The sequence below is a fragment of the Equus asinus genome, chromosome 25 (assembly GCF_041296235.1).
Source record: "Equus asinus isolate D_3611 breed Donkey chromosome 25, EquAss-T2T_v2, whole genome shotgun sequence".
In the NCBI taxonomy this organism is placed as follows: domain Eukaryota; kingdom Metazoa; phylum Chordata; class Mammalia; order Perissodactyla; family Equidae; genus Equus; species Equus asinus.
Genome location: NC_091814.1, coordinates 22,815,609 through 22,836,980, shown reverse-complemented (window position 1 = coordinate 22,836,980; position 21,372 = coordinate 22,815,609). Strand labels below are relative to the sequence as shown.

Here is a 21,372-nt window from a genome sequence, read left to right as displayed (position 1 = left end):
GTTGTGAGGATACGAAAAATTCCCAGAGGCTGGAGACAAGGTGGGGAGACACGATATACAGAACTGTAGAGATGAGGAACTGTTACTGAAACGGGGAGGCCCGGATTCCAAGGATGAGGCATTGAGGAAAACAAGCAGACCTAGAGAGACCCTGGAAGCAGGAGGGATCTGTGTGGGGCAGTGCATGACGGGAGGGAGGAACCAAATTCCTGTTCCCAGCCTCTCTCCTTGTAGGCTGTTGAGTTCAGACTCTTCAGCCCTGCTTCAAACCTCCGTCCTTAAAGCGCCCAGCCCAAGCTGTCCCCAGTGCAGGCTGAGGTTTGATGGTAAAGGGAGGTGAGAGAATGCTTTGGAGACTACCACCTCCTCCTCTGCATCTGTCATCCCGGGATCCTGGACTCTGGGGCCCTCAGCTCCAGTGTTCACTCAGGGCTTCAGTTTTTGCTTCTCAGGGGAGTAGCTAAAAAGATCATAAGCGTGTGATGAAGAGGAGCTAAATGCATGGAGCGGTGGAAAGGACTACTGATTCCACTGAACTTGGGGCCAGAGACCTGGGGCAAGGCCTGCTGATCTCGGATAAGTCACTTAACCTTGACTGAGTGTGTTTTGTCATCTGTGAAATGGGGATAATGTTGCCTTCCTCATAGGGCTTTTGTCACATAACGCATGGGAAAGTGCTAGGTAAACTGAAAAGCGTTCACCCCAACCCCTTACATTTGTGCATGGTGACTTAAAGGTGGCAAGAAGTTTCATACACGCATGTAAATAAGGCATTAGGATGGAAGGAGGCTGGGGAGAGCTCTCGAGTCAGCTTAGGCTGTCAGCAGCCACGGGCCCCAAGGGGGAAGGAGAACCCCACGAGTTGTGGGCGTCTTTGCTGTAAGGAGGACAGGACGAGCAGAGCCTGGGGATAGTGGGGATGAGTATGGCGCTATGGTTTATTGTTATTTTGCATTTAGTTGGCATTCTCTTTTTCAGACTGTTACAGGCTCTTTTCATTTCCACATAGCATTCGAGGTAGTGAGGTAGTTTGTTAGAGGAAGGGGGTTGGTGTGTAAGGAAGACACAGGGGCCGGGGCCCAGTCCTTGAAGGTGGGGGGAGGGCCTGGAGGAGCCGGGAAGCGGTGGGTTTGGCAGGAGAGGGGGTGACATATGTGGGGAGCCCTGGGGACCCAACCAGGCAAGCGGCTGGCAGGGAGAGCAGACGGTGTTAACCCTCACTGTGCCACACTGCCTGACCCTTCCCCGGGAGTGGCCTGTGGCTGGGGTGTTATCTGGTAAGAGACTGGCTGGGTCACAAGAGCAAGGCAGGCAGGAGGAGCCTGGGCAGGAGCTGCTGTGTCCCTGGGTCTTCTTCCATCTTTGAGGTTCTCTCCTTGCCTGCTTCCACATGGTCTCTGTCAGTCTGTCTTTCTCTGTCTCCACCTCTCTGTGCCTCTCGAAGGTGACAGCGGGTCTCCACTCTAGCTAACTAGACAATCTGTCACTCTCTCTGCTGCCAGCCCGGCTGGAAGCCCCCCTTTTCAGCACCCGGCCCCTGAGCCCTCTCTCTGCCCTGGCCCCCTAGGCCTGGTCGTCTTTGTCTCCTAAGGCAGCCTCCCCTTTCTTCCTCACCACTCACCTCTCCCCAGCTCAGAGCCCATCTCCAATCTCATTACGGCCTCCAACCACTGCACCCCCCCAGCTTCTCCTCTTCCCTCCCCCATCCATCTGTCTTCCCTGCAGCTCTCCTCTTTGTGTCCACCCATCTGTCACCACCAGCTCTGGGCCCACTCCCCTCCCGGCCACGCCCGCCTGGCCTTTCTCCCCTCAGGCTCAGTTCCCTCGCAGCACTGGCCTCGCTTTCCTCCTTCAGCCCTGCGAGGCTTCCCTACTTCCCTTCACTAGTTTATTTTTTTCCAGACACTCTCTTTCATCTCAGTTTTTCTTTTCTCCCTCCAGTTTCTCTAACTCCTCCTCAGCTAAGTTGGGGGAGAGAGTGGGGACTCTTGGATCCTAGCCCCCAGCCCCTGAGCAGCCAGCCTGAGACAGAGGCTGGTAACATTTACTCAGGGTTGCATCATCTCCTCAGGCCTCCTGAGATGCCCCTTCACTCCTGCTCCAAGTCGTCCCTTGTTGGGACAGGGCCTACAGCTGCCCTTCTGCACAACAGGGGTGGGGGAGCCCCTCTACCTTCTGCGTGTGGACTCAGGAAGGAATAAAAATCTGACCTGAGGCCCATTTGGACCCTGACCTTCCAAAGGTCTCTGCTTCCCAAGCTTGACTTCAGCAATTCGTGTCAAGTGTTTTTTGAGGATGGAAGGCTGAGTTTTATGTTCTCTTTTCTATCACGTCATGCTACAATCTCCCCAAATTCCTACTGTCCCTGGGTTAGAGGACCTTAAGTGCCCCTCAGGCCTCTGTCTCCAGAGGGAGAACTTTCCAGCTACCTTAGAGATTTCATGAATTGATCAACCCTTGAAATCAGCCCCTGCCCTGAGGAGTGTAGATGAAAGGGAGAAGGGGAGGGAGGCTGCACAGAAGGGGATTGTCAGAGCCAGGCCGAGGGGACCTCAGAGAGCAGCCCCTTGTTTGACTCCACCTTGTACAGATGAGAACACTGGGGCCCAGAAAGGGGGAATGCCCTTTCCAAAGTCACAGAGAGCGCTCGCAGCACGCTAGAAAATCTGGTCCTGAGCTCTTCCCACAACAATGTGGAGCTCCTCCTTACTGGCCCCACCCAAAGCAAACCCTCCATCCTCTGAACTCGGTCAGAACCCGTGTACAGCACTGATTTTTACATGGAGCATATACTGCCCTGCCTGGTTATTTATCTTGTGTCATGTCCCATCCTACCATCTAGACTCTGGATCCTAAGTCTCTAAGGGGAGACACCACATCTGATACCCTTTTATGATGCCGGGACAGAGGGCCTTGCCCATAGCCACGCTCAATAAATGTTTATTACCGCTGTGGCTGCCAGCGCGGATAGAAGAAATGTTCTAGTCTCAGTTCTAATTTGCTGTGTGACCTTGGGCAAACCACATCACTCCTCTGGGCTACTGTTTCTTCCATCTATCAAATGAATTAGACCATACACACAATTTCTAAGGTCTTATTATATGGTCCCTCAAAGAAACGAAGTCGTACTGAATAAGGTGGGATCTTGGTACAGAACACCAGGCTCTGGATGAAAATATCTCCTCCCAAGATGTGCCTTTGGGAGCAGTGACCCAGATGAGGGAAAGAGCATAAACTCTTTACTCAAAGAAGCTGAGGAAGAGACACCAGCTGATAGGAAAGCCTTCAGTCTTGAGGGATGAGGTGTCACAAGAAGTACGGACAGGCTGGGTTGGGGCTGGATGGCCAGTTATTCAACTTTCTAAATGGGTTGAGTGGAAGAGAATGTCAGATGTGCACTAGCAATGGGTAGCAGTAGGGAGGGAGGGAAGCCCTGTGGGAAAGGAAGGGACTGGGAAATGACAAATTTGAGAAGGTACCGAGGTGAGCAAGGCCTAGAGCAAGCAGGAAGAGGGGGGCTAGGAGGTAAAGTTTGTGGCCCTAAGATGCTGTCAGCCAGTCTCATGTGGTCTCCAGGGGCACAGGAGGTACCTGGTGAGGAGCCAGCCTATGGTCTCAGAAAGGGGGGCCCAGTGGGTCATTTGGGGGTCTGTGCCCCTTCCATGGAGCCTCACCTCCCCAGAAGCCATGGAGAGACCAGTTTTTTTGGTTTTGTATTTGTATCGGGGAGGGGAGGTTGTGAGGCAGAGGAAGCATGGAAGGCAGAAAACAAGCTTGTGTTGAGGATTCTTCCCTAGGCAAAGGGGACTGCGGTATGGAGGGCCCTATATCTTGTACCCTTCTTCCTTGCCCACCCCATCCTCTTCATTCTGCCCAACTCTTGCTTCCCTGTTCAGCCCCCTCACTGGTTACCAGCCACTTCCCTGCTTCCAGAAGCTGCCAGCAGGATGAGGGAGCTTACTGCTCTGTCCGCTGGGAGACCTGTTGGCCGAGGGAGGCGTGGAGTCAGCCCAGACGATGGTGGCAGCTGTGCTCAACTCCCGCCAGCACAGCACACGGCTTCTCCAGCTCTGATTGGGAGGGGTGCAGTGGGGGGAAGCAGCGGGGTATATTTCCATATCCCAGAACCCCAAACATGCCCCCTGAGGGAACTTGGAGAGAAACCTGGAGAAAAATCGCCTCCTCTCAGCAGGACTCAAAAAGGTAAATAGCCCAACCAGGAAACGAAGAGGAGTGCTTGGGACTCTGAAAATGGCCAGTTCTTTCCCATCTCTGCTGTCTTCAGGCACGTGGGAGACAGCCTCTTGGCCAGCAGCGAGGGGAGAAGGCTGCCTTCAGCGACACTCCTGCCAGTTCTCTTTCCCCTCAGCTCACTCAGCCACTGCCCACCATCATTAGGTGGTGCTGCTGTACTCCAGAATTTTGTCTCTGTGAAGACCCAGGGAATTAGAGCATTTCCAAACGGCCAAGGTTCTCTTTGTAGAAGAGTCCAAAACCACTGTTGTTTTGTCTACAAAATGCCTGCCATCAACAGAAAGCCCAAACTCCTTAGCATGCCATCCGAGGGCCTTCCTGACCTGGCCCCAGCCTCATCGCCTGCTGATCCTCACGGCTCGGGCACACTGAATAACTTACTGTTCCCAAAGGTGACCTGTGCCTTTTCTTGGCTCTGTGCTCCCACACCTGGGTAACTCTAAATCTCAGCTCAAACGCCTCTTCCTCTGTGCACTTTCTAAATGCCACCCCCACTACCCTGAATTCCTCGGTGCTACCATAGCACTCTGGACATACTGCAATGGCTCCACTGATTACACTAGATTACACCTAGTTGTCAACCTATCTGTTTCTCCCCTCACCCCACCTGGGAGCTACTCAAGGGTCAGGGCTTCATCTCTGTACCGCAGCCCGTGTCTCAGAGTGAAGAAAGAAATGTCTATCAAATACCAAGTGGGAAGAATCTATGCTAACGTCGTTCTTACAAAAGGGAAATCAGAGCTCCCAGGGCTACAAGGAGGCCCTCTTTCAGGACTTCAACTGTTTTTGACAGAACCTTACACCTCGGGCCCTCTGGAGACCCAAGAGAGCAGGTGAGGTAACAATTTTGTGACTTCCAGTCCAGGGTCACTGAACAAGGGGGCCCAAGAGGAAAAAACAGGGAATGGTACAGGTCATGTGGGACAGTTTATTTTAAAGAAATTCAATATTTATATATTTACACACACACGCAAAGGAAAAAAGAAAACAACAAAAATAGATTTTACAGCTTAATAAAAATGACTACGGAGCACTGTGGGCTGAAGGTGGAATACCCACTCAGCAGCACACCCACCCTGATGTGCCACCTAAGGGCCTGGGGACAGGATAATGGGAGGGAGACAGCAGGCTCAGCCCACAGATCATCCTTGTCCTCCTCCTCAGGGCTTTCTTGTAGTTTGTTCCTGGCATTCAACCCTTCATGTCCTTCTTCCTGGTCAGGAAGGTGGTTGTGGACAGGGGGTAGGGGTAGGGAGAAGAGGGAGGTAGAGGGCAAGATGGAAAGAGGATCCTGAAGAAGAGTAAGTTAGGGTGGGGTAGCTAGGAGTCAAACAGGAGCAAGAAGCTTCTATTTGTCATCCCCGAGTCTGGCAGGGGTGAGGAAGAAGAAATGGGGAAGGGGAGATAGGAAGCGGGAGCTGGGGAGGGAAGGTGACCTGTTACCTCTGTCTCTTTTGGGCAGTTCCACTTCTTTATGTTAACCCCAGTCTGAGCCAGGTCCAGAGAGGTTCCAGTGACAAACTAGTGGTTTACGTCCCAGTGGGACAAATGATCTAGGAAGTGAACTGCAGAGCTGGCAGGAAAAGCTGGGGTCCTCTTCAGTAAGAAACAGATCCTGGCTCCCGGGGAGCAATGAAAAGGACATCGGCTTTGGCATTGATGCAGTAGGTGACGATGAGAGAGAAGACAAGGACGCTGAAGCCCACTATCAGGGTGATAAACTGCAGGAGAAGAAGGGCAGGAAAGGAGAGAGGTGCTCTCAGAATTCAATGCAGTTTTGGATAATTATTTGGGGCTGGGAGCCAGGACATCAGAATTTTGGAGCTGGCTCCAAGTACCAAGTACTGAACAATCATAGGCAACATCTCCCCAATCTGGAGACCCAGTGTCCCCATTTGAGAAGAGAAGTAAAGTATTTGTTCTTGCTTCCACCTTGTGTTAGATTTTAAGCATCTTGAAGTTAGGACCCATGACTTTGATTCTCTCGTGGCAATTACATTACTGACTAACTTGTGACAGGTGCTCAATAGATATTAGACTGACTCATGCCAGCTATGCAGGTGGGAAGGCCGGACGGGAGTAAGCTGTGCAAGGGCTACTGAGGGTCCACAGGGTAAGGAGTATCTCTCAGGTCTCCATGGGAGCATATCTCCAAAAAGAGCACATACTCAAATGTCCTAAGGGGGCATGCTGGCTGACAAGGGACAGATCTGCAGTAGGTTTCTGTGGTGCATCTGGGGCAAATGTGAGATGGAAGGGGGTATGAGACAGAGGCAATAGAGAGAAGTCAGTTAGCTCTCTGCCACCCCCCCTCTGCCCGTCTCACCTCAAGCTCTTTGCTGGCTATCAGGAATATCCGGGCGCGGATCTCTTTCCAGCGGCTCTCAGTCCATGTCGAGTACTCAGTAGAGCCCCACTGCCTCAGTTCAAAGGCAGGGGACAAGGCCCTGGCCAGTCGTGCCGTGGAACGCACACATCGGGGGAGCCAGTCTGTCTCGTTGGAATTCAAAGGGCCCTGAACCCATGCGTATTCATACAGCTGCACAGGAAGAGAGGCCACAGCACGGGGCTGAGGTGACCCTCTCTCATTCATTCCCTCTACCTTTTAGATGGTCCGTTTTCACCCAGGCTACTGCTTCTTCAACACTCAAGTTCAAAGGGCTGCATCCCTCCATCCCCCAATCCCAATCCCTTGGAGCCAACTAGACCTGGGAGACCCTCCAACTTTCCCTAGGGAAAGGGGCCCTCTGGGCATCTCCGACACCCACGACCACTCACATCCTTGTTTTCGCTGGGGACTTTACTTGGATCCTGGCACTGCTCGCGGGTAAGGTTGACCACCTGGCCAGTCAAATTTGCCAAGGCATACTGTACAACATAAGTGGTGTTGGTGGGGCTGGAGACAGCAATGTAATGCTGAAGAGGCCCATCACCTGATTGGAGACCAAAGGGAAGGGAGGATTTGGTGGGTGGGAGGTGGGGTGCAGATGGGCAAAGAGAAAAAGCCCCAGATTGGCAAGAGCCAGAGAAGAAAAGGTTAGGGGAAAAGAATCCAACAAATATCAGGGGAAAGAAAGGAAAATGGGGGGAAAATAGAGAGGAAAAAGTAAAAATAAAGGATTAAACCAAAATGATGACTTTTTCTCTATCCCTTTACTTGGCTAAGAGTCCCATTCCCATACCAGGTGCTTACCCAAGTAGGACCTTAGGTCCTGCCTGAGGATAGACTGGAACCATGAGTTGTTGGCTCTAATCAGGAACCCATAGAGCAGGCGGGTAACCTAGCATTGGGACAGTGAGAAGAGAGAACCTTGTGACCTGGAGCCCAGGGAAAAGTTATTAGTGGAGATCCAGTCATGAGGTGGGAACCAGACTGGCTAAACACACTCTAGGGTTGGGAAGATGGTGGCTGGCTCACAAGGATGTGGATGAGGCCCACCCAAGAGCTCTCTGGGGCATTAGGTGTCCTCAGTTGCACGTACAGACATGCTGAATTCCAAAGTTTGGGGGACTAGGCAAGGGACATAAAGGATGGGGCAGCCTGTGTATAAACCGAGGTGGAAAGGAACCAGGGCCCATTTGTCTTACTGTTTGAGGATCAGCCTGAATGGTGTTGCTGAAGTTGGTTCCTCCTGCAAGCTGGTACAGGGCACGTCCCAGCACTGTGGCCACATCTGCCAGGGCCTGTGGTAGGTGAGGAGGAGGGCGGAATGGCCCGGCTCTTCTAACCTCCAACACTAACATTCTAACCATCTTCACTGTGCTCTCCATGCTCCCACCCAGCCCAGGTCAGTGCTACCTTGGCAGTGTCTGTCACAAAGTTCAGGTCCTCTTCAGGGCTCTGCGATTCAGGGTAGTTCACGTTAATGTTCTCAGCAGTGTCGTAAATGCTCTGGTAATAGCTGCCAGTAAAGCCAGTGTGAGCCGTAGCTACACTCAGGGCCCTGCCCCCTCCTCCCTCAAACGTCCCTTATGCAGGAACTCAGTATCTCATTTTTCATCATCCAGGAGGAAGGGAAGAGAAAAAATTAGCATCCCATATTGAAAAAGGTGTGGAGAATGGGGAGATAGGAGTGAGAGTGGGAGTGGCTGGTTAAACACAAAGACTTTTCTGACAGACAAGGTAGAAAAGGTAAAATCAGAAGGCAGGAATCCCTCCCTCCCGGGAGATCTTTAAACATGAGAGACACTTCCATATTATATATCATTTAGGCTGGACACACAGGAGGATGGCTAAGATGACTTTCAGAGAACCTTGTCTGTCACACATTATCAAAGCAATTGTATGATTGCTCCAATGAACATTTCCACTGAGGGCGGCTGGGAATGGAGGGGGATTAGCAGGTCTGCTCACAGACAAACAGTACTACTCTGGGTCCAACCATTCTGACGCTCCTTGGGGGAGCCCCAGGGAGACGGATCTTAGAAGAGGGGCTAAGAGGTGAGCGCTTCCAGCCCTTACCATCAATAAATGTCTGCCCCACACAGAATCCAGTCAGTCACACAGTGCAGTCCAAATGTGCTCAAATGATAAATCATCCCTCACCCCAAAGTGGTGTGGAGGACAGATATGGAGAAGAGAGCTGACCCTATGGACTAGAACTGTCACTGCCCTCAATAAATGAGAAGGTGCTACTTGGGTGGGGTCAGAGAACCAGAGCATAAGCACTTTTACTCAGAAACTCATCTGAAAGAGGGGAAGGGAACCCAGGGGCTTAGCAATCCAGCCTGAGTAAGAAGTCCCTGTTAGCCCAGGGCTCAACTAGGGGTGGTTTAGGGGTGCCTAGGACGAGGAGAGACGTGATTAATAGGGCCTCCCCCTTATCTCTGGAGCCCCCTCAGCTGTAGGGGACACTTTTACCCCCCCACTGAACCACATGCACTTACCACACGGCAAGAACACACTACATTCCACAGATTATAAGTATTGTCTGTGGCACCCTTGGGCAGGCCCCAGACAGGGACAGCCCTCTGTCCTCCAGCCAAAGAAACCCCATCATCATTCGCTCTTGTTTGAGATGATGCCCTCTGCTGGCAGCCCTGGGGAACTCGGGCCCCTGGAGAGCTTGGGAGAGGTGGGACCACAAGCAAGGATGACTGTGCTAGGAAAGGGCAAAGGGTGAGGATTGTTTTCTAAGATGAAAATCAAGTCAAATGAGGGCACCAGGTTAGATCTGAATAGGCCACTGAGCAAAGAACACAAATTGACCTGAGATTTGGGAGAGAGGGGTATGGGAGAGGGGAGAGTGGTGCTCTTTCTTGACACAGAAGATATTTCTCTCTATGGACCCCAGGCTGCAGAATAGACTCTTCAAGAATGAAGAGGATGCAGGCTAGGTGACTCTTACTGGTTATGGAAGACATTTAAGTGGTCAGCAAGAACAACGCCAGAGATGTTTCGAGCTCGAAGAAATCGCTGCAGAGAAGATGGTGGGAGAGGCTTGGAATAATCCGGCCTCCTGAGGACTACGGTAGAAATGCCAGCACCAATCTTCTCCAGTGTGGCCAGGAGGTCCTTCACCTGGGGGGAGAGGGGGATTAACTGATGGGAGGCGGGGGAATGGGAAGCGAGAGGTCTCTTTTAGGCCTGAAATGCTCTCTACTTCAAGTCCCCTGCTTGGGGAGCTGCCTTAAGCCCTCCTAGATCTAAATCCCTCAATCCTTTTAGGATTAAGGCGCTCTGAATTTTCTGCAGGTCCCATCATCCTTTTTAAAGTAGGAAATTAGGGCACAAAGAAGGAAGAGGCCTGTGTCTTTTCATATTTATAGGTAAACTCCACTGTCCTCAGGACTTTGTCTTATCCTTGGTAGATATTTCACTTAATATTTGTTGTGCAGAACTGGAGGGGCAAATAATTATACAAAACTATGCTGAATGCCACCCAGGTAATCCATTCCGTAAGTGTTAGAGGAGTTCAGAGTAGGGATGACACTGAAGCTGGAGTGGCAGGAAGAGGCCTGCACGTAAAAAAGAGGCCTAAAGCTGAGCCTTGAAGGGAGGGAGGATCTTGAACAAGTAGTGGGGAAAGTGGAGGACAATTTGGGTAGGGAGTCTGATATAGCCAGGAATTGGGGAGGGCAGCCCAGAAAATGGGATCCATGGGGCAACAGGGCGAGAAAGGAACTAGCTACTCCCCTGCCCTTACCAGGCAGCCACAGTTTGCTAGGCAGCGAATGATCAGAGAACTACCTACCCCAGAAAGGCAATGCAGCCGTGTTTCTCCTTCAGTTAACACCCAACCTATCTCACAGCGATAGGACCAGGGGCAGGGGTGCCCATATTCTGAGCTGGTAAAAGAAGAAGTGAGGAGGAGAGATGCTCAGATTACCTGCTTCTCTACAGCTTCATTTTTCCGAGACACGGGGTCTGTGTGCATCCAAAGCTCTAGTGATTTTCTTAAGGCCACCTAGGAGGAGGATGGAGAAGTTAACACTTATGATCAGTCTCTCCTTCTCACCCATACCTGGGAGAAAGAAGTGGGATGGGAAGAGAAGTCAAGGGAAGAGGTGATGGTACCTGCAGTGAGGACAATGGAACAACAAAGGAGGAAGCTCTAAGGAGGAAGGAAGGGGTGGAGGACACAAGCTACACACCTGTCCCAGCTCCACGAATGAGTCAATGTTCTCCAACTGCACAGGAAACTTGCCCTTCTCCATATCGTAGACCATTCTGGAGCTGCCAATGTAGTCAAAAGTTTCCTGAGGGGTGGAGATGGGTGGGAGAAGGAACAGAGATTCCCAAGGGTTATGACAGCATCAGTTCCTTGAGGCCAGATCATCAAAGATCTAGGCACGAAGGCTACTGTCTCATGTCATCTCACTGCTGGCCAGCTTACACAGTCATGTGACTTTCCCTCCTCCCTACCCCGCCTCTCAGCTGTGATTTTCCCTCACATGTATGTGTCACAGGACTTCTTGAGTCCAGAAATGGGGAGAGCAGCCTCAGTAAAGGCCTGAGCCGAACATCAGCTGTTATGTGCCTGCTTCTTGCCTCTCTCCCACCTCTGCCAACTGAGCCACGGCTGCTCTTCCTGCATTTGAGGGCCAGGCTGTGATGGCCCTCAGGACTCTTGGGTGGAGGTGGCAGTAAAGGGGTCCAGAGAATAAAAGTAAAAGGATGCCTCAAATAGAGGGATCAGTGGGGGATGGAGGGGGTTGGCAGTATACCAATTCCAGGTCACGATGCAATGGCTTCCTAAAATGGGGGAACCCGAAGGGAGACACATGTAGACATATCCAGAAGTTCTCTGCTGAGTGCTGAGATGTTCCCCAAGCGATAACCACTCCCACCCTTACCATCCCCTTCCTTCCCTGCCATTCCACCCCAGCCAAAGAGTCCTCACCCCTTGGAAGAAGACAAACATGACATTGCGGGGCAGAGTGGTCACATCGGGCGCCTTCTGCAAAGCTTCAGCTGCAGCCAGCTGAGTGACGAAGGAGGCAACGGCACTTTCAGCCCCTGGGGCCACATTCCAGAAAAAGGAACGACTGTCCAACTGGGTACAACAGAAAAGGCAGAGAGGTACACTTTGAAAATGGAAATTAAGACTGGGCCCCAGTTCCCCTCTCCTGTTCCAGTCAAGACAATATTCATGTCCTGGGGCGATGGCTAGAACCCGGAGTCCCACAGCTCGGATCCCTCTCCACTTGAGGTTCCCCATTACAGCAACTCTGAAATCTGATGCCTGAGAGAGGCCTGCCTGCCCTTTTTGTTTCAGCCCTACCCACCCTGATTAGGAGCCAACACTCACCCGGGTGGCAGCAACCACAACCCTGGCGTCAGGCTCTAACATCCCAGATGTATTTATAGGCTTAAGCATGCTCCATACGTTGTAGTCGGACAGGGGGTCACAGACGATTTCTAAGCAGGACACAAACCGTGAGAGATCAACAGGAGTAAGGGAGAAGGCAGCTAAAAGAAGGCATGGACAACTTCTCTGACCAGTGCCCCATGGACTCTGTGAGTCATGTTCTTTATCTCCACTGCTCCAGGCCAGTTTCTCTGCTGCCGTCCTCTTCAGGGACAAGCTGCCTTAATTGTTCAGAACTGTATCCACCTTCCCCACCCAACGCTACGTGCCTGTGCCCACTCCTTCCCTTCCGTGGTCTCTCCAACATTCCCTGGCCTAGTCCCATTATCCCCACCCCAGTATACCCAACGTGCCTCGGATCTGTCCTACCCGGGTTGATGCTGAAGGTGCTCTGGATGGAGCTGCGCCGCATGCAGGTGACAGTGCTGATGACAGCGTGCATGTGAGAGACGAGCTGCATGGCACACAGCGGGAAGGCTGGTGCTGAGCCATTCTGACTCAGGTTGTGATCACGATAGCACTACAAGGGGAGATGGACCTTACTGAAGCAGCTAGCCGCAGAATCCCTTCCACACTTCCCAGAAAGAGAAGGGCCCAGCTTCATCCTTAAGCCACTCCCACATCTACCCCTGAGCTATAGCTGTCCTGGTACTACCACAGGATCTATAAGATCAAAGAGAAAAACTTATCAAGAGGTGTGAAAGGACAGAGACTCAATGACTTAGTTGGGGCAGATGAAATTACCCTACACCAAATGGCCTGGCCCAATGTGGAGCTTCAGCCACTGTTCCTAATGTGATCTGATGTAAAGAGCACCAAACTGGAGATTAAAAATCAAATTCAAGGGGCTAGCCCCATGGTGTAGTGGTTGTTTGGCGTGCTCCACTTCAGCAGCCTGGGTTTGTGGGTTCAGATCCCAGCCATTGACCTACACCACTTGCCAGCCATGCTGTGGCAGTGACCCACATATAAAGTACACAAAGACTGGCACAGATGTTAACTCAGGGCTAATCTTCCTCAAACAAAAAAAGAGGAAGACTGGCAACAGATGCTGGCTCAGGGCTAATCTTCCTCAGGAAAAAAAAATTAAATTCAAGACAGCTTGGACATCTACTCACCAGGTAACTTTGGACAAATCTCTTATGCTCTGTGTGTCAAAATGAAGAAGCTAGACTAGAATTAGAGAATACTAGAGCTAAAAAGAACTTTAGAAATTACTGATCAGAATCTCTCAATTCCTAGTCCAATACTAGGGGTACTTAACTAGGGTTCCACACCTTGTTTTATATTAAATATTCCTTACATTTCTTCCACTCTAAAAGCCTTTAAAGCAGGCAGGAGAGAAATGGGAGAGGGGAATGTGAGAGAATAAACGTCTTGGATCTTCTTGGAGCAACTGTCTTTCAGAGGGTGCACTAGCAGAATGAGACTCCCTCCAAACAGGAGGAGAGACTAAAAAATAATTCTCTTTCTAAGTGGAATTGCCAGGAGCTGGCAGAGACATTACCTGCTTGATGACATTGGTTTCATTTTCATCCTCAAGAAGAAAGATGGGGAAACTAAAGTCTTCATAAGCCAAGCCATTGCCCAGGGAGTTCCACTTTATTGCATTGCAGTGAGCAAACTCCGGCCCATAGGAGTTGGAGTAAACACCTGAAGGGGAGGACGTGGGGACAGGATGTTGGGACAGCAAGCTCTTAGGGACCAGGTGAGGGAGGAAGACTAGGATATCATGAGGTTGGGACTATAACTCAAAGGAGCAAGCATCAACCTATCACCACCTGCAGTAAAATAGACACTGGTGTCAGAGAGCCCCAGGCTGGCCGATTAGGGATCTGAGCATGTGACAAAAAGGAAGAAGGGAAGGGAAGTGGAAGGGAAAGCAGCAGAGGGAAAGGATGAGTGGCAAAGACAAAGAAACACTGTCTTCTGTTTATGAGACAGTTGCTCACACTACACACAGAAACAGACACACAGACAGACAGACACATACCCCCGACCCAAAGACATGAGACTGAAGCAACAATGAGCTTTGGGCGACAGTGGGCGCCCCTGATCCTTAGGGTTTCTTACCAAACCCATCATTGGGACACTGCACACTAGGAGAGAAGCCTGAGGCGGGTCTGGGCTTGGCCAAGGACACTGCAAGACCAGCAATTCGGTGGGCTCTCCCCTTCAGTTTCTCCATCACACTCCTGGAATAGGGAGGGAATGCCATGAAGGAAGATAGGAAGGTTATCAGGCAGCCTGATATCCTGCCCCCAAGGATGGAAACAAATGGAGAATTAGGAGAATCAAAACTGTTGACTCATTTCTTGCCTTTCTGATCTCTAACTTCTGAGTGAGGACTAGGACCCAATCAGAGCTCAGGGTTAATCCCATCTACCCTGTCTCTGAATGACCCTGGGTACCCCTCCTTCCTTCCTGGGGTCCTTACTCACTAGAGTTCCACTTATAAGATCACCCAGATGATTCCTTTTGATGGTGCATCTTTCCTTCTGAGGATCACTCCCACCCACCGCCTAATCAGACCAGGGCAGCCAAGAGAAGTTTTCACTCACAAGTGTGAGGACTATTCACTCAATCGTCCTCTCTCTGGATGTACCTTCCCAGCAGGCACATGAAGCTCTTACCTGGTAAAAAGTGTTCCCTCCAGCAGAACCACGTAAGGGGGGTTGGGGCCATCAGTCAGCACCCACTGCAGGTCCTCTTCCTTCTCTACTACGTGGATAACTCCTGTGTCCCCACTAACGGAAGCTGCCAGCACAGAATGGGTCAAATTAAAGTTCCCACGGTTGACAAGTGTGATCTTGCCTCACTGATTCTGCAGATCGTTTAGCCCCCAAACATGTCACGAGACATGTGGGTTAATGCAGCCACCTCTGGACTTGAACTGAAGAGTTGAATTGCCCTAGCTCCATCTGAAAGCTACCAGGAGGGAACGGAGGACAAAAGAGCCCAAGAAGTCTACTCCTTAGACTTCCTCATTCAACGTCAGAAAGGCTCCGTGATCTTCACTTTCTTGCCCTCTTCCCTCAATTTCATTTAGCCATATATACAAGATTCCAAAACAGCAGACACCAAAGTTTTCAAACCTATATTTTCTCCAGGAAATGGCAGGCTCTAGATCTCTAGCTTGGAGTTTTCGCACTGAATCTTCCTTTATGAAAACATATGTGTAGATTCCCATGGCCTCAGAAGCCTCCCTGGATCTCCATTCCTTTGCGTTATTTGGGAATGACTTTACTTGCTTTTGGCCAGTTTTAGATGAGGTCAATCAAGAACTTTCAGGTCTCTAGACAAAGTTTCCCAACTGATGGGCCTTGAATGGATTAGAGATGTGCTGACATTGATTCCCATCTTCTCTGGGGACCTAGGTTTCCAAAGACCTTAGGCTGGTCACCCCCAGCCAGGAGCAGATTCATCGATTACCCCGGCACGCCCTGCCAACATCATCCATTCCTCTGTGTGCCAGAATGCCATACAAATAACCTTTTCTCTGTGTCTCATGACATGACAAATATTGGGAAGCAGTGCATTAGAGGACGGATGATCCACAGTCCAGAATTACTTGAGTTCCATGTAGCAATACCCCTCAAATCCTTAGTGACCCATGCAGGGACATTCTAAGCTCTCCCCAGGAGTCTTCTCCCCACTCAAAATTGGATGTGTTATTCATAAACTGTTTTAGAGCAGGAGTTCACAACCCTGGCCGTGTATCAGAATATCACTTTGGAGTTTTAAAAAATACAGATACTTGGGCCTTACCTCAGATTTATTAAGTTAAAATCTCTAAAGGTGAGGCCCACGCATGTATTATTTTCAAAACAGGCTACATGTGGTTCTTTATTATACACAGCCAGGCATGAGAATTATGGCTCTAAACCAAGGCACTGAAAACTCAAAACTTGCATGAGACAAAAACTGTAAGTACTTTCAGACTGCCAGCCAAGCAGAATTTTTCTCCCACGGAATCTGGTAAAATCTAGACAGGGAAACAGTTCCCCCACATTCAACTATGTCTTATATATAGTAAATACTTAATAAGTTCATGTTCATAGTGATAATAACATAGATAAATATCAGAATCTGGAATAACTTTAGCAAAGATCTAGCTACCAATGGCAGTTCCAAGTAAAACAAAAGACAACAGTCCTTGCCACAGCATTTAAAACATGGGAAAAGGAAAAGCTAGCCTGGCAAATAAAAAATATGTAACTTCAACTTCAAGGAGGGCAGGAAGACAAGCTATAACACAAGACTGAAAACATCTGGATTCTAATCTGGGTTCCTGTTGGTGACTATGTAGTCTGAAGTAACTTGCTTACTTTCTCTGCACCTTCAATGAGAAGAAGCTTCTCTACTCTTATTCATCTCATACTGTGGGGACGGATTAAAAAAGGAGAGAAAGGAAGGAGAGAAAAGAAAAGAAATCTACATATAGCCCCTTTGAGCACTTTAAAAGGATCTAATAGAAACAGAGCATTATAATCAGAAAATCAAACCTAGGTCTTCTTCTCCTTAATTTTATCATCCTAGCAAGCCTAATGAAAAAGGGCGTAGCTTGCTCAGGATGGACAGATAAGATGAAGTAAGACTTAGAAATAAGTAGGTTGAAAAGGAAACAAGATCTTAATGAGGAAGTGGCCAGAGTCCAGCCCCTCCCCTCTTGTTTCTCTGTCCCGGCACTTCGCTTTATCTCTGGGGGTTATTGCTTTGCCTCCCACAGGGCTGCTTCTCTAAGAACATGCAGCAGAATGACTCATTCCCAAAGAGGATATCTTAGAGCCCAGCTCCAGGAGGATGGGGCCTTTTAAAAGGGGATCTAGCCTTTTGCACTAGAGTGGCATTCCAACAAGACCAGTAGTCTGATCTCAGCTCACAGTGGACTTGGTTCCCTTCTAGCCACAAATCCAATTTAAGAACTAAGTCCAACAAAAAATTTTATTTAGAACTGTTTAGAACCAGTTAACCTACTCCCAGCAATTCCTGTAGCAGGGACATGAGGCAATTAACATAGAGTATCCCTCAGGGAAGGAAGGGTAGAAAAGCAGTAACTGCCACTGTGAGCAAGTCCTTTACTTCCCAGTGTCTCAGTTTTCTCCCACCAAATTGGCAGGTTTCGGGCAATCATACAGTACTGCTCGAACCACACTACTTACTCAGCATCATCAATCAACATCTATTAAAGGCAGTCTGACTTTCAGCTTTGTGCAGGTACATTCTAACCATTTTTACAAGATAAACTGAAATTCAGACGTGACCTGTTTGATGCGGAAGCAGCCAAGAGCTGATTCTAAGTTTCCTGCTTACCTGCAAACTACATTCTGACAGAGCTACTAGCCACAGAACAAAAGCTGAAGAGAGCAGGTTAAGCAGCAGAGGACCTGGGAGTCAACCTTCAGATCACAACTTTTTCCCCTTTTATAGTTTTATAACCACGTTGTTACGGTACCCTGTTTTGGGACACATTTACGAAGCAGGAAGAGAAATCTAAATGTTTCACTAATTCCTCTTGCAACAATTTGGCTTATACAATGCCTTCCCTTCAAATAGTTTACTGCCTTAAAGAAGCCCATTTTGGTTCCAAAAAGATCATTCAGAGTACAGGTGATGACTGGACTCCATCATGTAGTCATCTTCTTTCTCCTTAGGAAACAGTATAGTTTTGTACTTAACCCACTGGCTGGTTAAGAGTCCTGGCTTGGAACTTGTACCACCAGGGCTCAAATCCTGGTTTCATTACTTATTGTCAGGATCATCTTAGAAAAGTTACTCAACTTCTCCAAGTCTCAGTTTCATCATTTGTAAAATGAGGATAAGAATAGGACCTGCTTCATGGGGTTGTTGTGAGTTAAATGAGGTGCACACGTAAGAAGCCTAGTATGCAGCATTTACTAAATGTTAGCTCTTATTAATTACCTTGTCTAGTTTGACAAATGGTTCTCTATCACCTCCAACCCACAGAGCCTAATTTGTGTGTGGAGACTCCCAAGCAGGACTTGGATCCTTATATCTAGGGCAGACTGAAATATCAACAGTCACGAACACAAATCCCAACCTCAACTCACATTGGCAGCCAATCTGATGAGTGGCATTGAGCAGACGAACACAGGGAGCTGTCTTATTTAAGGGGATGTAGATCTTCCTCTCCACTGAGTTTCCCCAGCACGAACCTGATCAAAAGATACAACGTGTTACAGGAAATTGGGAGACATTGGTACCAGCCTCTATCTTGTCATTAGCTCGCTGGATGGCTTGGGTCCATCATACTTTTTAAAAATGGGACTAGTGTCCATTCTTCTCACTTCCTGGGCATGTTATTGGAAAGATAAATGCCCTCAGCTATGCGCCTCAGAGGGTTCCTACAAATTCCACGTAGAGCAATTCACAGTGAAGCTAAAACAGAGAAAACTTGATTTGTCAAAGAAAAGGCATTTAACCGCAGATGTACCAGCTTTTGGTTGCATGGGTGACCACACTTCTGCTTTTCTATCCTGTACTTATATTACTAATTAATTAATAAAAGGATGCCAGCCTAAGAATATAGATTAAAATTAAAAAAATCTTCCTGAGAATTTTTCCAGGGGTCTAAAGAGAACTGGGAGAAACCTTATGCCACACACCTGTCAGTTAATCTAACAGCAGTAGGCCACCTGTGTATGCCCATAGTGTGGGGTGGCTACAGTTTCTCCTTTGGGGATCTTTAAAAACAACGTGAGTTTGGGGGAAAGTATGGTCATGGTTATAATCAGGCATGTTTATGTTTTAGAGCTTGACCGAATAGAAAGCCAGATACCAGAAAATGAACGTGTGTAAGCAAACACTTATGCGCATCATAAATGCCTAAGTTCCTTGAATCATTCTTTCACAGTTTAAACACTCAAGAGTACCCATATCCTATCTTTGTCTCACTTTACTAATGAGACAAACTGAGGCAAAGCACAGAGATGCGGGTTTACGGCGGAATCAACAAAGGAGGAAATGAAGAATCTACTCTCCTAAGCGCCGCACTGCACCCACGGAACCAGGTGCTGCTTTCATCTTTAAAGGTCTAAACGCACTGAGAAGTGAAGCTGAACGCTGACACACGTCCTTTTTGATTGCAGGTGGGGTGACTGGGGCCATGGGGAAAACGAGGCATCCGGATAAAATGGGAGAGAGTCGGGCTGGAAGTCCAGGAAGAGGCCTGGAAGAGGAAATGGGGCGACACAACGTGCCGCGGGGGAGAAAGGACCTTCAGGTCCAGGCAAAGGGGGAACTTCTGTCGTGGGAACGAAAGAAAAAGGATTTACCGGGTGGGGGGACAGAGGGGGAGCGGGAACTAGAAGGGAGACGGCGCCGCTCGCGGCTGGTGCGATCCGGAGGGTTCTCCTTACACACTGGAGCTCACGGGCGGGGGAGGCCTCACCTGCCAGTAGGACGCAGAAAGACAGAAGGCGAAGAAGACCCTGACTTCCCGGGTCAGCCACAGAGCCGCCCCCCGCCGTGGCCATCTTGCCTGTGGGCTGAGCGGAAGCCTCGGTTCCCCTCTTGTCCGTCAGTGGCCTCTCTAGGCCAACACTGGCGCCGTCTCTGTGGCCTGGAGCTTCTCGGACCGGAAGTTCGTGCCCGCGGAGCTTCCGGGAGCCGCGGCAGAGGGGCGCTGACGTGGAGGCAACCGAAGGGCGGCAGGGAGTGGCGGGGCTCGGATTAGCACCTTGGAGCCCGAGGCCTGAAGGATGTTAACCAAATTCGAGACCAAGAGCGCGCGGGTTAAAGGTAGTGGAGAAGAAAAGGGGCCCTATGGAGGCTGGATGTCAGGGGTGGCGCAGTCACGGGGGAAGAGAGAGAGAGGGTTGACGTGCGGGCGGAATTGGGCCCACCTTACGAATCCAGAGGAAGAGGGGAGGGAGGGAGGTTAGGCCTGGCAGGCGGTTCTCCAGTCCTCTTTTCTTTGTTGTGTCCATAGGGTTTGAGTGCTCCCCACTTTTATTCTTTTGCTCTCAAGGCCCTGTGACCTGTTGGCTTTTTGATGACAGTGTTGTAGGGAGTGACGCTGGGGATTGAGTCTCGACCTCCTCCATTCGCATCTAAGTCAGCAGCTTTTTCGGAGAGAGCACTGGCCACCTCTCTTAAGGAGACCTTGCCTGCACCATATCAACTTCCAGTGCCTCCACTGGGCTTTAGTTCCTACTTGAAAACAGGACATTGAGGCCTGTAACCCCAATAAAATCTGAACTTGATATGTTTCCTGGATAAAATGTAGGAAACCTAGTTAAATGTGAATTTCAGATAAACAAGGAATAATTTTTTTAGTATTCGTTGTTTATCTGAAATTCACATTTAACTAGGAACCTTTATTTTTATTTTCTAAATATGGCAGCTCTAGAGCTTGAGTATCAGTGGATGGAGGTGGAGGGCAAATGACTGAAATCACTGTAGTAGTCTCCTAGAGCGATAGAATGGGAAAGGCAGACAAGTAAGGTCTCCTGAGACTTGGAAAATATATCTATCTCGAACATTTAATGAGATGTAGCATAGCAAAGTGCTTAGGATCTTGGTGTTTGGAGTCAGATGGGCTTGCATGCTTTGGAATCCTGAAACATCCACTAACAAGGTCTAAGACCTTGGGCAACTTACTTAACATTTCTAAATCTCTGCTTTCTCATCTGGAAAATGTGAATAATTAACATTCTCTTATAGAGAGAATTAAAATGAGAAAGTATAAGAAAACTACTTATTATAGTGCCTGACGTAGACTCGGTAGCTCGAATACTGGAGGCCATTATTAATGTGAGAATAGATTCTGAGCAGTTTCTAAATCTCATGAGAATCTTGATCATGAAGAGTGCCATTAGGAATTCCCAGATGGTTGAAATGGACCTTCATAATCCTTGAATTTTCTCTTCTGCTCCTAATGTTTTATTGGGCAGTAGAGAAGGAAAGTGGGGGAAAAAAAGATGTCAGAATATTTGAGTTAATGTCCATTAATGACTATTTCTATATATCATAAAGGTAAAAAATGAACAATCTAATGGGAAAGCAAACAAGTAGGAGAATGTAAATGTTCAATAAAAGTAAATGAAAATATTCTCCACTGTACTAGTAATGATAGAAATGCCAAAAAATAAAAAGTGAGAATACCTTATTTTTGGTCTTAGATTAGTAGAACAAGCAGATAACTAATAATGTCTCACATTGGCCTACGTGTGCAAAATGGGTACCTTCAGAAACTTGGTGAGACTGTATAATTGATACGGTCTTTTTGCCATCATATAGTATGTACCAAAATGTTAAATGCACATACCCTATTCCTGAGCAATCC

The 21,372-nt window shown here is 49.0% G+C and overlaps 2 protein-coding genes across 4 annotated transcripts in view; one reads left to right on the top strand and one right to left on the bottom strand.

Moving 5' to 3' along the window:
- Positions 1–5,168: 5,168 nt before the first annotated feature.
- Positions 5,169–19,609, bottom strand: NCSTN (nicastrin). Of its 2 annotated transcripts, none has more exons than XM_014848352.3 (17): positions 19,477–19,609; positions 18,137–18,241; positions 14,699–14,822; positions 14,139–14,260; positions 13,573–13,718; positions 12,435–12,585; positions 12,006–12,115; positions 11,598–11,750; positions 10,849–10,953; positions 10,584–10,661; positions 9,603–9,775; positions 8,054–8,156; positions 7,843–7,938; positions 7,448–7,535; positions 7,033–7,187; positions 6,581–6,793; positions 5,169–5,975 (listed from the first exon to the last, which is right to left on the bottom strand). In XM_014848352.3, the coding sequence occupies exons 1-17, from the start codon at positions 19,559–19,561 to the stop codon at positions 5,853–5,855; spliced, it is 2,130 nt and encodes a 709-aa protein (XP_014703838.3). In that variant the 5' UTR covers positions 19,562–19,609; the 3' UTR covers positions 5,169–5,852. The 2 variants fall into 2 exon arrangements, with proteins under 2 accessions (XP_014703838.3, XP_070353759.1); XM_070497658.1 differs by having other exon boundaries at positions 19,361–19,579.
- Positions 19,610–19,687: 78 nt separating this feature from the next.
- The window catches only part of COPA (COPI coat complex subunit alpha), a 39,372-nt gene continuing 37,687 nt past the window's right edge, over positions 19,688–21,372 (top strand). For both annotated transcript variants that reach the window (XM_070497657.1, XM_070497656.1), the window contains exon 1: positions 19,688–19,826. In XM_070497657.1, the coding sequence (XP_070353758.1) occupies positions 19,787–19,826 (40 nt within the window). In that variant the 5' untranslated portion in view covers positions 19,688–19,786. The remainder of the gene's footprint in view (positions 19,827–21,372) is intronic.

What these genes read in the sequence shown, in the direction of transcription:
- NCSTN (XM_014848352.3), bottom strand. Translation starts at nt 19,561, where the DNA reads ATGGCCACGGCGGGGGGCGGCTCTGTGGCTGACCCGGGAAGTCAGGGT. An exon ending in TCATCAGATTGGCTGCCAAT is followed by an intron (nt 14,823 to 18,136) that starts GTGAGTTGAGGT and finishes CTGTGCTGGCAG; the next exon opens with CTTCCGTTAGTGGGGACACA. An exon ending in GGACCTAAGGTCCTACTTGG is followed by an intron (nt 7,188 to 7,447) that starts GTAAGCACCTGG and finishes GTCTCCAATCAG; the next exon opens with GTGATGGGCCTCTTCAGCAT.